At 40.1% G+C, this 15,498-nt stretch overlaps 2 protein-coding genes across 2 annotated transcripts; one reads left to right on the top strand and one right to left on the bottom strand.

Moving 5' to 3' along the window:
- Positions 1–203: 203 nt before the first annotated feature.
- ptgr2 (prostaglandin reductase 2) lies at positions 204–3,675 on the top strand. The gene is made up of 9 exons (XM_080870713.1): positions 204–326; positions 413–494; positions 632–750; positions 925–1,116; positions 1,344–1,514; positions 1,653–1,862; positions 2,975–3,184; positions 3,308–3,347; positions 3,424–3,675. Exons 2-9 carry the CDS (start codon positions 458–460, stop codon positions 3,486–3,488), a joined length of 1,044 nt encoding a protein of 347 aa, XP_080726839.1. The 5' UTR covers positions 204–326; positions 413–457; the 3' UTR covers positions 3,489–3,675.
- Positions 3,676–4,945: 1,270 nt separating this feature from the next.
- On the bottom strand, positions 4,946–13,210 carry tmem62 (transmembrane protein 62). The gene is made up of 14 exons (XM_080870712.1): positions 13,050–13,210; positions 12,688–12,892; positions 12,277–12,388; positions 12,003–12,140; positions 11,535–11,580; positions 11,006–11,147; positions 10,660–10,784; positions 10,235–10,357; positions 9,981–10,136; positions 9,720–9,879; positions 9,257–9,455; positions 8,963–9,058; positions 8,611–8,729; positions 4,946–7,793 (listed from the first exon to the last, which is right to left on the bottom strand). Exons 1-14 carry the CDS (start codon positions 13,085–13,087, stop codon positions 7,473–7,475), a joined length of 1,980 nt encoding a protein of 659 aa, XP_080726838.1. The 5' UTR covers positions 13,088–13,210; the 3' UTR covers positions 4,946–7,472.
- Positions 13,211–15,498: the final 2,288 nt, after the last annotated feature.

The raw sequence follows: 15,498 nt of genomic DNA, 5'->3' as shown, positions 1-15,498 counted from the left end.
AATAATGTCGCACTTTCATTCAGGTATCTCAAGTTAGAGCTTATATTATTTCAATATATACTGCATTTTTTTTTAAAAAAGAACGAATTACTAGCAAATCTAAATGTAGACAAAACTTCTAAAAAACACAAAAAAAAATCCACCAACCCTAAGCAGTCAGCCTCGCGGGATTTAAACGAACACGGACTTGAGCAGCACGGAATTCTCTCGCTCTTGTGGTCGTGACTTTCTTCGTGGTCTCTGTTGACATTCTGCTAGCCTGCAAACTGATAACAAGAAACCTGTTCGGTAATATAAGCCGTTGGATATCTTCACGTGTTGCTACGGTAAAATACTTTGTCCACGTTGTTTTCTCTAACACTGTAACCGAGCCCACCGCTCACAGAAACTTGACGTTTGCTGCCTGTTTTAGTCATTGCTACAAACTCAACCTCGGTGCTCGCGATATTTCAGCGAGATGCAGGTGCAAAGAGTCGTTCTTAACTCACGACCAGGTGTGTAACATTTTTACTCTCCTCTTTTATCGTGTTCTGCACCTTGAGTTTTTAAGTCTTTAATACAGTAACTGATACTGCACCATTACTGCAATCACGTGGCTAGTGTTTACTCAACCTTCTATTTTTGCATACAGGTAAAAACGGGGCGCCAGTTCCGGAAAATTTCCGCCTGGAGGAGATTACTTTAGCACCTGACCTGAAAGATGGGGAAGTTCTTGTTCGGACGCTTTATCTTTCAGTCGACCCTTACATGGTATTAACACAAACACATGACATTGATACAGCAACAGCAGGCATCAGTAATGACCTTTAGCATTTGCTGTCTGGAGTAATTAAACGTTGTAATTAAAATTAAAGACTACAGCACAGTAAAGTAACAACTTGTGTTTTGTTTTTTTAACTCCCACTAAAACTCTTTCCCTGTCAGCGATGTAGAATGAATGAGGACACCGGTGCTGATTACCTGACTCCATGGCAGATTTCCAAGTGTGTGGATGGTGGAGGTGTGGGACTGATTGATTCCAGCCGCTGCAATAATTTTGCTGCGGGAGATGTGGTCATTTCATTCAACTGGCCTTGGCAAACCCATGCTGTTATGACCGGAAGTGACTTACAGAAGGTCTCTGTTGCTGTGTGTCACCACTGTTTGGTGAACAGGGTCATATTTCCTCTTGCAGACAGGAAGAGGAAACCTGTCTTAATGATATGTACATAAAAAATTACACTGTGTTCTGCAAATGTGAAGGAACTGATTCATACCCTGTGTTTGCAAAACACACTGACTAAAAGCAGCTTACCTGCTACAGTATGTATGCTGATGTCACTCAGGTTTTGGTCTCTTTGCAGGTTGATCCACAGCTGGTTGATGGACATTTGTCCTACTTTTTGGGTGCAGTTGGAATAACAGGTCTCACTGCCTTACTGGGTATCAGAGAGAAGGGTCACATAACCAAAAGAGCCAATCACACGATGGTAGTAAGCGGCGCAGCTGGTGCTTGTGGCTCCATAGCTGGACAGGTAAATGCAACAAGTACCAGATAGTTTAGTGTATTTTGTAGACATTAAACTATCTGAGATGTTGGAAAAATTACTTCCATAAAATTGTAGATCTATTGCTCTGCTTGTTTTTTTTGTTTTGTTTTGTTTTTTCCCCAGATTGGCAGGTTGGATGGATGTGTGAGAGTGGTGGGGATCTGTGGTTCTGATGAGAAGTGTAAAGCTATAGTGGAAGATTTAGGTTTCTCCACAGCCATCAACTATCACCTGGAAGATGTCCCGACAAGGCTTAAGGAGAGCTGTCCTGATGGCATTGATGTTTACTTTGACAACGTAGGGGGTGCCATTAGTGATGCTGTTATAGCACAGGTACTACATAATTTTCATCCGGATGGATGAACTACTTGATTAAATGTTCTTTGTTATGAACAGTTATGCCCAAAACTATTCATACCCTTGTTGAATTTTGGGGGGGGGGTTGTTTGTGTGGTTTGTTTATTTTGTTTTTTTGGACAGATCAAACAAAAAAAAATCCTTATGTAAGTCTCTCTTGAAAAGACATTTTAAACCTCAATGAGAATTTTATTTTTTATCTCTTATTTGCAACTATAGGGTTCTTAATCCAAATGAGCTTTTGCAAAGGCTAGGTGAGTTTTGTATGCCTGTAACTGAGGAGTGGTCTTCCTTGCCTGACCATAAAGACTCCCATCCCCCTTGTAAAATTTTCTCTGCAGTGTCTGTTTTGAGAACCATGAAAACTGGAGTTGCTGGTATTCTGCAGAATATCCTTGGTTTTGTTGTGTGGGTTACAGTTGGCCTGCTGTGAGCTGAGGTGTCCCCTTAGGTATTCTAACGGAGCCTTTTCCATTCTTGATGGTGTGGAATACATTGTTAACAATGCTCTTTTCTGGCATCAGGAACTTTGAGTCACTTGGATATGGTTTTGTAGCCTATGGCATTCTCACACGCATTTAAAACACATGACCGGAGATCCACACCTAATTCTTTCTTCTTACATTCTGGCAGATGTCCTAGTACTGACCATGAACTGAGAGTGTTTATACCAATTCACTTCAATTTATAGCCCCCAGGAATGCTTTAGAAATCAACATGGCTTGGATTTGTTTAAAATTGTAGAGACATCTGGAAAATACTGAGTGTACTCAAATACTGCACAGTAAACAACAATTGGCTTAATAGTGAGGCAGGTATTAATCATTTTGGAAAGGGTTAAAAATGCATCTGGAAACTTCCATCACAACTATATTTTGCTGAATATCGGCAAAATATAACCAGCCAAGCTTTTATGTCGAAGAGACTCATAAAGGAATGAATTTTTCATAGGGGGATGAATCATTTTTGGGAAGTAAACGGTTTGTGCTCTAAAAGAATAGTGTTGGACGTGATGGCTGTAGGTGTAACAGTGAGTGTTTTGTGTGCTGTAAGCTCAACTTGACACATCGACTTGCACTCATCTCCAGATGAACAACGGCAGCCACATAATCCTGTGTGGTCAGATCTCACAGTATAACAAGGATGTGCCATATCCACCACCTCTGAGCGAGGAGACTCAGAAGAACCTGCAAAGTAAAAATATCACCCGGGAACGTTTTACGGTGCTAAACTATATGAGCAAAGCAGACGCTGCCCTGTGTGAGCTGAGCCAGTGGATTAAATCAGGTCGAATCAAGGTACAGAGGAAATGGTGATGCTGTGTGGTTCACTGTATGGTTCACTGTATAAGCACCTTTGCAAATTGCACACTTCATCTTTGTCTTTGTTTTCATCGCTTTAATCTTGCTTTCACTCTTCAGGTTCTGGAAACTGTGGTGAATGGTATAGAGAATATGGGAGGTATTTATGAATTTCAACATTTTTGTAATTGTATAAGTTGTTGTGGGCAGTTTCATTTTTTTTCCTTTTCTTGCAGATGCATTTTGCTCTATGATGAAAGGCGGAAACATTGGCAAGCAAATCATAAAAATATCCCACTGAAGAAAATCACCAGTGTTTCCAGTGGAGGCTGCGCTCTCACCACTCACCATGGGAAATTAACCTTACTGCTGCCTGTTATCTCTGCCATTAAGTTACTTAATGAGCTGCAGTCAAAATATTGCGCTGATTAACCGAGGCCAGCTAATTGCAACTGAATTATAAATAATAAAATCTAGCAATCGAACAAGTCTTCAGTTTTTAATAAGAGTTTGTTTAGTCTTTTGGAAATTGGTGCAGCAGTGAAAGAAATGTAGAGCAGTGTTGCAGTACTGATACATGATATTAACTTAAAAATCATAGTCTCTTAACGGTGCCGATGTGGGATAAAACCTGGAAATTCTCTGCTTTAGTATAGCAAAATTAGCAGGGCTTTTTCTGTTTTACTCAAAGTTACTGGGTACACTCAGGTCATAATGGGATGGGCATGATCAGTAGCTATACTTGGGTAGGCTAAATGAAGAACATATCCTCCATACCATTACACCACCATCACTAGCATTAACCACTGAACCATCTATACTTTCATGGTGTTCAGGCCAAAGTCTGACCCCCAAATGTTCTAGTAGAAGTTGAGATTTAACAGACCAGGTAACATTTTTCTAATCTGTTGTCCAGTTTTGGTCAGAAAATAAATTAATAACATTATTTGTTGATGCCATCAGTTTTAAGCCACCCCTCATTTCTTCATATTTTGCTAGGAAAGTGGGAAATAAGTGGTTTCCAATATAGTGTGTTTGAGATCAGTGTCATGCTGAAAAATGAAGCCGTTGCTATCAGATGCTTTCCAGGTGGTATTGCATGGTGGATCAAATTCTGACTCTTTATTTCTATGTTCGTAGTTGCATTAATTTTAACAAGATATCCAACAACACTGGTTGAAATGCAGCTTGAAACCATGATGGGGCTTTCACTGTGTTTTACTGATGGCTGTAGAGACACTGACCTTCTCACGAAATGATTATTTAAACCAAAAATGCCAAATATTACTTTATAACACCAATCACTGCACAGATTTTCACTTTGGTACTTGTGTAATTTGCATACATCAACCTTTTCTCAGTTTTCCTTCTTAAAGGATGGGTTCTTTCAGCCCTTCCACCAAGACCGTTTCTGAAAATGGCCTTTCGCGTTTCACATAAATGAATGTTGTGAATGAATTGTGTTCTTCCAGCAGGTTGCTAGTAACAAAGTGTCTAAAGATGTGTTCAGCTCTAAGGAATGGACTGAGAATGAATAAAACCTTATAAAAACCTTCAGAAAGCCTAGAGAACTATTGCTCAAGCCCACTTTAAAAATGACAAAAACACATGTTGGACACAAAACATAAATAAGGGTTGGCTCAAGGGTTTTTTCCATTACTGCATACAGTATGTTTTTTAAATCTGTCTTTTTCACTGTTTTGCCTCCGTGTTCCCTTCTGTGTAACATCATTTGGAAATGAATGAATCTATACAAAGTTATTTACTATAATGAACATTTTTATTTCACAGCACTAGAAACCATTAATAAAATAAAATAGTGGTCGGCTCTAATTTCAGTTGTCACAAGAAAAATATGTGGCAGGTGTAAAATCCTCATCTATTCAATCATATGCTTCAGTGTTTGAACACATTACAATATACTCCTTGTAAGAGCTGAAATGGTTGTGGAGGCATTGTCAGTTTTTCTTGTGTAAAGTACAGAACAATCACATCCAGACTCATTATTAACCATAATCATTTAGTGGCATTAAACTAATAAACCCGTCTTTTAATAAAAACACAGTTCTGATGCTTTGTTCAAAAACAAAACAAAACAAAAAACATTCCCATGCATAATTTTAAAGTGAGAGTGAAATGCAGCACAGTCATGATTCATCCATATTCATTCAACACTGCCTCCTTGTGGACAGATTACACAGCTTGACTGAGGTACTGAGCATGATTAGAGAAGAAATCCCTAATAACAAAAGTCCATAATTTCTAAATATCCATCTGTTTCCTGTTTGTACACTTGGTGGTTCTCCTATACAAATGAAGACTTGTCTGTGCAGAAAGGGGTGGAAAAAGTAATTAAACCACTGTTATCAAGACGGCACATACTTTCATTTATTTAGTGTCTGGCAGCTGTTCTAGTATTAAACCATGAGGGTCAGATCCCCACAGTTCTTGCTGTGTATGGCTGAGGATAAAAAAAGAAAATAAAACACTTAATGTGTCTTTCAACACATTTCTGTACTTCAGATGAGTTCTTGTAGAATCCAGTCGACTGCTACTGTTGAGTAGAAAGGACTGAAAGACTTAGTTTACAGTTCCCACAGATTAGCAATCTGAGCAACATAGAGAAAACATGTTTGTACGCGCGCGCACACACACACACACACACACACACACACACACACACACACACACGCACGCCGATCAGTTCAGCGTTCCCCAATATTTTCACGGACCGGCCTTTAAGGTGTCGCGGATAAATACAACAAAATAAAACTAGTACTGGTACCAGAAAAAAAGAAGATTTATTCATAACACACGTGAAAAGACCCAGGAAAACCGAGTTAACGATAAAAACGATAACAAAAATAACGCTGAAAACCGATAAAAACCCTGAAAACCATACATTTCACACCTGAGCCTCAACCCTCGCGGCCCGGTACCAAACGACTCACGGACCGGTACCGGTCCGAGGCCCAGGGGTTGGGGACCGCTGAGTTAGATCGACTTCAAACACCAGGAATGCTCTAAAATCTTTTCAACCACACTCATCCTGACAATGAAGAATACTTTCCAGTGCAGATTTAAAACACCAGTGGGGAGAAATAAAAATCACACAATAGAATAAGAATGAATAAATTAAAAAAAAAAAAAACAGCATAGCGCTGGCTCATCTCATTTCACCAAAGCTATTAAAACATTCATTTCGTTTTTTTTGTTTTTTAGCCACCACACATTTGGATTGTTTAATGCGGGTTTAGTTTACTGAGCTACTCTAGGAGTACAAAAACATTGTCCTGAAGTACTACTTGGACCAGCTTTTTGTTCAATTGCTCACATTCCTGAGAAACAAACAGCTGCTTTCTGTAGTCATGTTTAAAGGAACATGAAAAAAGTGGAGGCGGCTTCTCTGTGTTTTGGTAAAGACTGGCGTTAAAGTTTTGATATGAATATTCCAATGTGAACATTGAACAGTACTGGCAGTTGTTTAACTTGAAAACTAGCAGTCATAAACCTCTTGTACACACATCAGCTACAGTACTTGATTAATTTGTACTTCCCTTCATGTGATTATCTGTAATTGTGTGTAAAATTTACTTGAGAATACGATCGTCTAGGTTCCACTACTGGCGTGACCTTCACAAAATGTAAAAGGAAAAGGATATAGCATACAAAAGGTGGTTCAATCCTTTCTTATGCACCGAGTTGTTATCAGAAGGTAACCACAAGGATCATTTTGGCACATCCAGCCTTCGTTAGCGTATGAAAATGGGTTTAAAGAGAAAAGAAGAAAAGGAAAGGTGAAATCTTTCTTATTCATCCTTTGGCAGTGGTGAAGTGGCATTTTGGCCAAGGCAACACTTCCAAAAAGTGCTAAATCTCAAGTAAATGACTCAGCTTAAACCACAGGAGAATACAACTCTAATACAGTATACTGTCAACAGCAGCATACGTTGGACTAGTCTGTCACATAGCTCAGATTGGCTAATTTACCCTTTAGTATCAAAGGTATTTTTTGATTGGTTTTTTTACACTGTACACATTGCTATGAATATGGCCAGAAATGTGCTCGCCGGTGATTTACAACAACATGCATATTAAGTAAACAACACTATCTAGAAACAGGATAGTGAGTGATGTACTGTGAAGTGGCTTCGGATAGAGGAAAGAAAGAAAGGAAGGGGCTGCTTTGCAGGGAAAACTGAGGCTTGCGCCGTGGATAGAGACAGCAAAATATATCTGAGAGTCAGGCTTGAGGGGAAGCAGCGGCGGTACCGTGCAATTACTGTCAAGAGGGAGAGACGCTCTTGCTTGTGTCACGAATGAGAGAGGCGGGGCTTGTCCAGGCACGGTAGACCAATAGCAGGCTGAGCCCTAACGCCCACGTGCGCACAGGAGACAGGAAAAAGGCCATGGGGCCATAGGTCTCCAGGAGGAAGTAGCAGGAATGGGCCTGCCAGGTGAGGAGGAGCAGCATGAATAGGTGAACAGCCAGAGTCCTCCAGCGGCAGCCCGGCCGCAGGAAGTGGGATCGGAAGGTGTTGCCACGGCAACGGTGGTGGAGGCTCCAGCAGAGATAAGAAGTGAGGGGCATGTTGAAGAAGAGGAGCTGGCAGAGAGGAAAGGAGTTTAGTTGATGCGAACAGAACATGCATTTATAAATGAAGCAGTACCCACAGGTTATATCATAGCTTCTAGCTTTAGAGAGGGAATGTTGTAATTCCCCCACACATCTGCATGCTTTGTCCTTCCTCTTTCTGGTTCATGAAGGGTGTAACAGATGAGTCTTTAGAGGAAATATGTTGCCACTCTACTAATTGTTTAAAAAGGACCTTATAGCTACCATTCTCTCTCTTCTCCCCAGCAGGCAAGTTTGTTTAAGCTTGACTTTGGGTTTAATTTTCTTTCTGCCACTTTCTGCCAGATTTTGCCACTGTATATTTACTTTCAGTTTAAATAAAGAATTTTCAGTTCTCTTTAACTCCATTATTTGCGACATTGCCCAATTATGTCTGACCTTTGATCCAGTTCGTGGCAATATGACCCAACCAGTGATTTTTTCCATCCTAAAGAGTTTGTTTTCAGGAATCATGATCATTATTATTATTATTATTAAGTACTTTAGGGGAACTTCTGAAATGCTCCCTTCATTTCCATGTCACTGATTTATTTTTCTACAGGTCCTGACCAAGCTTTCCACCTCTAAGGGTGCCACAGTGTTGACAAGCTGTTAGTTTTTCCTATCCAACAGTCAGTGCTGGGCAGGAAGTTCACAGTTCCTAAGAGTTGCTGAAAACAAAATTAATTTAAATGTAAAGCAAATATGTTCAGTAACAGTCTACAGCTGGACATATAACATGTATGCACAGAATCACAGAGAGGCTAATGTGTCCAAAACAAGGAGGGAAAAAATTCAATGTTCTTACTTGAACAACTCCAACCACATAGGTGAGACTGCCCTCTAGGAAATGTCCATCAATGAATACTCCAAAGGCAAAGCAGGCCCCACTGTGGCCATCAATCAGCTCTCCTATGAACCACGGGCCTGAAGGAAGAGAGGAATGGATTACAGCAACATAGGAGAGATTACTGGGTAATCTTGTAAAAACCAGATGTTATTTGTACATTGCTTTGTACAAACTTCAAATCTGGCAATCACAAACAACTCTATTGTTTATTACACATGACAGATACAGTGTAGAATGGCAGATAAAATAAAATTTTTGACAAAGAGGATGGAAAAAGTTAAATGGGAATAAGGCACAGCATTAAACTCACCTAAGGCCGTGCACAGGTTGAACAGTAGCAGAGAGTAGTAGAAAGTGTCTATTTTACTGACCAAGCGGAGTGACATACACACTTGAGAGGTCAATCCTGTAGACATAATGAAATACCAAACATCTATGATTGCGCACAGTGCAGAAAGACTTCTTATAGTGTGCATTTTAAAAGCTGACATTGACATCCTTATTGAGAACCCTGTCTGTGTCTCAAGTTCAGTGCGACTGAACCTGAACAGTCTGTTACATTATGATGGTGTATTTATCTGAAGGTTAGTCAGAGACAGCTCACCTCTGCCCGAGAGAATAGGCATAAACCTGAAGGCCATGAGAACACCGATATTCAGCAGCATCATGAATATAAAGGCCACACGACCCAGGACGTAGTGATCTGTGAGGAGGATGAAAGACTGCACGAAGCCGAAGGTAGGAGTCAGATCGCCCTCCAGAGTAAAGTGCTGCTCCCGCACTGATGACCGGCCTGCCGCGTCCTGACTCACATGCACATGTAGAAAGACAAGAAGTTCTTAGTTTTTAGAGAAAGGTAGGAGCATTTTTTTAAAAGTATGAGAGTACAACAAACCCCGAGCCACCAGTGGGTGTTTTCTAGCTACAATTCCCAGACAGCAAATCTAATACAGCTATTCATAATTCAACAAAGGAAAACAAATCTTCTTAATCTAATAAAAGACCCATGAAATATTCAAAAGTCTCAGAACACAATAAAGTGGAAGATAAATGAATGTTGCACCGACCTCCACTTTAACTCTGATTGTATGCAGTCCTGTGAGGTAAAGAGATGGATCCCATAGCAGAACATAAAGGGGGCCTCCAGCAGAGTGACCTTTCCCCAGTGGTTCCCCATCTACACTCACATGCACCGCAGTGATCGGGGCCTCTGAGAAGGCCAAGATCCTTCAGAAAAGGAAAGAAAATGAATTCTTAAATATTAGAAATTGAAATTCATTTCCACTGGAACATAAGAAAACAGAAAATTCAACGCATAGACAAAACACCTGATGTGCGTCGACCTTCGTATCCGACCCAGTGCCTCCACCCCTGGGTGCAGATATTGTGCATCCTTGGGGTTCGTGATGAGCACTGCAGGCCACTGCTCAAACCTCAGATCAGAGAAACTCAGCAGGTCATGGTCAAAGGCCAGAACTCTGTACCTGTAGAAAGATGTTAGAAAAATATGGGCGATAATACGACAGAAACAGAAATACAAGTAAGAAAATTACTGTTAGAAACACCTATTGAATATAAACACCTGCGATTGTCCATCCAGTCGCCCAGCTCCAGCTCCAGAGTGCCTTGGGGATGCCGGCTGTGCAGCACAGGCATGAGGCCACCCAGAGTGTGCAGATGGCCGCACAGATATGCAACTGCAGATCTTAACACAAAAACGTAGAAATTTTAGTTAGACTTGTTAAGTGTCTGCAAACAGAGGCAGTTGAAGATGTACGATACTTTACTCCACAGCATGAATTTGAAACATGCAGCCAGTCAAAATGCTTCTTTCTTTTGTTTTTTATTATTCTAAGACTGAGACACAATTTTAGCTTGCAGCCAAAAGGAGGAGGTTGCTGAATGTTTGCACCATGACGTGATGGAAAAAAGGTTTCATTTCCTCAGCTCACCCTTAAAATAAAAATAGGAAGAAAAAAAAGATTCAAAATCGGGGATTGTTCTTGCCTCATCATGTCTCGTACTCCTGAAGAAGGAGAGACGATGGTGGAGGTGGTGTAATGGCCAAACCAGATCGACTGGTTGCTTTTCAGACTCTCAGCTCTGAACGTGTCCAGCAAGTCCATTTGAGTCTGTCAGATATGACAAAAAAACTTCATGTTTATGAAAACTGACAGCTAAGCAGATACTTTCGTTATTGCTACTCAGAAACTAAAACACTGTGCGTTTACCGTTTTCTTTCCTGTTTTCTTTACCGTTTGTTGGACCACATTTTCTAACAGAGGTCCTTCAAGAACTGGGCTCTTTCTAAAGATCTCAGAATTGTTCATGAAGAGATGTTGCACAAACTCACCTGGTTGAGAATACCAAAGAAATTGTACGGCCTCTTGGGGCCTGGAGTCAGGGTGGCATCCACACAGACAAAGGAGTAGTTGCCAAAGGGGGTCGTGTGAACGTAGTGGAAAGAGCCTACTTTCTGATTGGCTGAGTATTTCCTAGAATAAAAATTGAGAAACGTTACACATGAGCATCAAGCTACTGTACAGCATAAAACAGATTTTTTTAAAATAAATAAATAAATGCGATCTTTAAAGAATATCGGGAAGATTAAAGACCAGCCAGCGCTAACAGAAGCATCACCAATGTCACATAAAACATGAAAAGAAAAAAAAGAAAAAATAGAAACAGCGTGTTCGTGTAGGTCCTGCTTCTATTTTTGTCGTCAGGATGTTCACATAGCTGAACTATTAATGGAAAACAAGTCTGCAACTATACTGGTTTAAGGGCGTCAAATGCCACAGCATACTCCAATCAGCTTTCTCTTGTTGCTGTGAAATGCAGTAAGGGGCTATCCTGGCCATTTACTGGTACTTTGTACTAACCTGTAATAATTGGTGGTGCTGTCCAGTGAAATAATGTTGAAAGCATCTGTGAGGAAAAATGAAATAACTGTGAGATTAAGCAGTGTACAAGCTGTATGGGAGTTGACCGATGAACTATTCTTGTACTGTATTGTAACAAAGAAAAATCTCCCTTTACTAAAGGACCCACAGATAAACATCCGGGAAACACATCAGCAGCTGTAATCAGCAGCAGAATAGTTGTCAGAGCCACTGCAGATCCAATGAACAGCTTTCCCTTTTTTTGACAGTTACAAATTCAGGGTGTCTTGTTTCACATCCAGTCACAGACAAAGGGAAGGGGAGGGGTAGAACCACTTCCTGTGGGATGCTCCATGGATTCTTCTGAAAATCTTAGCTGTACACTCGGCACACTGAAGATGTTTCAGCTGAATCAGTGAGCCTTGAGAAACCATAGTAATTTTTTTTTAAAGTGCCATGGTTAATCACCGTGATTTCCGCGGATGTCAATCCACTTGGTGCGCTCCATTACACGTGACCTCTTTAGGATGTTGTGGTACGCCTGCCACTCCACCTCGTGCTGGAGGGATCCCACCTTACTCTCTGTTTTAGCATCAGTCAGATCCCCTGGGGTAAAGGAAAAAAGGAGGAAATCTCTGTAAGCAAACTGTCATCTGATGGCAATGCACGAACTTGAGCCACACCCAATCAGTCATATTATAATGCAAAGAATTTAACAGGAACTAGTTAGAGATCACTGTACCTGTTGCAAGCACAAGAGCTGGTTTGATCACCTCTATGGTGTCGGTGCAGAACTTTTCAAAGTCTGGGATGCGCCTTGGGTCATGAAATCGACTAATGTGAATATCGGACACCTTGAATTACACACACACACACACACACACAAATGGAGGTGAGGGGTAAAGGCAAATATTTTAAATGGGGCTCTGTGACATTTTCAGCTCTTGTGGTATAAAGGCTATAGAACAAGAGTCTGGCTCAGAGTTGCTGTGTTTCTGTGTTGAAACACCTTTTCACCCAACATCGGAGCACTTCTGTGGACATTGACCCCTTTCTGTCAATCATTCAGAGCTTAACCCTAACACAAAGTCAAACGCCTGTATTGTATACACACTAGATGTAAATAATCACTACAGACGGAATAATAGCCCACCTGTACAAACCAGAATATATTGTTCAAGTGTTCGCCGGGAAATGGTGGAGAACTCCCCTTAGATTCAGCTTCATCACCGACAGTCGGGTGCTGAACGCTCCGTTTAGGGTGCCAAGCCGTGTCATAGCTGTCCAGCACCCAGGAGGTGATGCACGCCAGGGCCAGTCCGAGGATAACCAGTGCACCAAACAGCTTCAGCATCCTCCTGTAGTGGCGAGAAAGGGGGGCTAGCTGCCGCTGTCTATCCCGGACAGAAAAAAAGCTAGCTACTGGTGGAAACAGCTAAGGGCACGAATCACACTAACATTAACTACAGATATAACAGACAACTGAGCTACATGGCTAAGAGCTAAGGCTCAGACCGTTTCTGTCGCTGCCATCGCGGCCACACGGGATGCATTGAAGTGCGTGGTTCATTCACAGCTCCGTTCAGCTGCCTTCGGAGGCGGAGGAGGTAGCACGGCAGGTTAGCCAGCAGCTAGCTTCCTGCCTACCAGCTACCAACACAGCTCTGACCGGGTGGAAGGGGGGACGTCACCAACAATGACGAGGCAGCGTTATGACAGACAGAGCTCCCACTCTGACATTGTTTTTCAGAGCTCGGTAATGCTAACACACCTGCCATCGCGAGGACTTTCGGGAACACCAAAGCAATTGTCAACTTCGGGTTTTTGTAATCATTTATTCTCCAAAACCATTTTTAAAAAAGGAAATAATTAAAGCTTTCGCACAGTTTTTAACTATGCCATTTGATATACGGAACTGCAAACGCTTGACAGGAACTGGCTGATATTTGAAAGATGAATAAATGAATAAATAGACAGATGAATAGATGAATACATTTATTTTAAAGATAGAAAAAAGGAAAGGACCCTTCACTTTATATTTTTTTCTGTCTTTTTCTGTGGGGCGGGATTTTGTAAAAAAAAAAAAATCCAGCTCGAGCATCAAAGATACAATTTTTTTAAAGCATTTTTCAGTATTTATTTTCCACATCTTTGCTCAGATACACCCATTAAATAATAATTCAGAATGTTACAAAGGCAATAGATCAAACCCTTGTGAGGTAATAAAACATTTCTGATCATTTTACCAATCGTGACATGGCAACAGGGTTTAAGTTAGAGTATCAGGGTTGCAAAAAATGACTCGCCTGAATGGATATATCCTTTTATTTGTAGATTATGACATATTTGCGACAAATAAATACTCGGGACCACAAAACTGTTGTTAATATAATAATATTTTGTATTTTTTTAATATGCATTTCTTATGTTAATGTTATATGATAGCAGGGTTGCAAATCAGCACTAGTATTAGTGTTTTATCAGAAAAAGATATTATCTGTGGAATTTAATGATCTGTGAAAGTCAAGGATGTATTTATGTAAATAAAAGGACAGAAACTCTGAAATGAGTTTGTCTTCTTTTGATAACATGGGCAATGGGTTTGCAGTTAGAGTGACACACTCAGTCTTCAGAAATCACTGGAAAAAGACAAAATACGTCAAAGAGGACTGACCTTTGGTCAACCCATGGTGCTAGCACATGACTCAACCATGTCACTTCTTCTTTGTCAGGTTGTCTCCCTGTTTTCGTCTCTTCCTCCTCCAGGCTAAATAGGTTTTGGTAACTGAGATGCATATATGTTGTGAATGGTTTCCTTTTAAAAAAAATATGCTGATAGTAAATGGTTTGATATTTCTAAATGAGATCTTCTCAGAGGTTCTCAAAGGCCATTTTGTATTTTTAAATAATGTTTTTCAAACCAACAATAGGTTTACGTTTTGTCTCAGGAATGGTGTATTTACACAGCAAATGCATACCTTAGTATTTATGAATTCATTATTTTCAAATTATGGCTGGGACAGAAAATGTCCTGCAATCGTATGTTGACCCAGATATCTGCAAATAGGAGGATACTTATGGCTGTGGCTGATGTTTATCTGATGTTCCACAGCACTTTTGTGCGGGCTAAATTCTCAAAAATAGTGTGACAAAGAGCTTAAAGGCTTTAAAAAATACTGAGAATTCTTTGATCCCCTGACAGAAAAGAGAGAATAAATAACAAAAATAAAATGAATGAGAGTACACATTAAAAGAAAGTAAGTCAAAGTAATCATTGGAATAAACCTAGTAAAACTGCTGTTCAGTTACAGTGCATTGCATGATGCCAATGACTAATCTCAAATGTAATTGAATCAAAGCTGTGCAAAACAGGAAATTATTAAGACTCGGTTTCCAAACAAATTAAACCTTCAGCTGTGCTGAATATACACTATATAACAATTGTTCCACACCAATGCACCGTAGTGGTGCAGGGAAAATAGGGTGCACAGTGTGCACAGAGCGTGCTAGATAGAATCAAACAGAAATAACTGTATTGCAATCTTGCAGTTTTTTCTGCAGATGGAGCTATATTACAGTAATCTTGCATATCTTTTCACTGGATATTTTATTTTTATGCAGATAAAATGGGATAGTCTTTTTACAAACCACATTTTCTTAGGGTTGTATTTTTAGTATTTTCATTTTTAGTATGTTATTATTTTCATATGCAATATATATGTGTAAAAGTAAGGATTTAGAAACTGTGATGTAAATCTAACTCTACTGCAGTACTTTGCTGACATTAAATTTTCATTATTTATATGTGTTATGTCTGTGCCATGACTTCTGTATAACTTCATCAGTCTCTCCCATTGATGCAGATGAGTTTTGGCCCACTTTTTCTTTAAAATGTTGTCTCTGTTCATTGAGGTTTATAGGCCCTTGTTTATCTTTAGCTCTTTTAAGATCCACTAAAGCATTT

This window comes from Rhamphochromis sp. 'chilingali', assembly GCF_963969265.1.
Source record: "Rhamphochromis sp. 'chilingali' genome assembly, chromosome: 21".
NCBI classification, from domain to species: Eukaryota; Metazoa; Chordata; class Actinopteri; order Cichliformes; family Cichlidae; genus Rhamphochromis; species Rhamphochromis sp. 'chilingali'.
The sequence above is the reverse complement of the archived record's forward strand: the minus strand, read 5'-3'. Positions and strand labels throughout refer to the sequence as shown.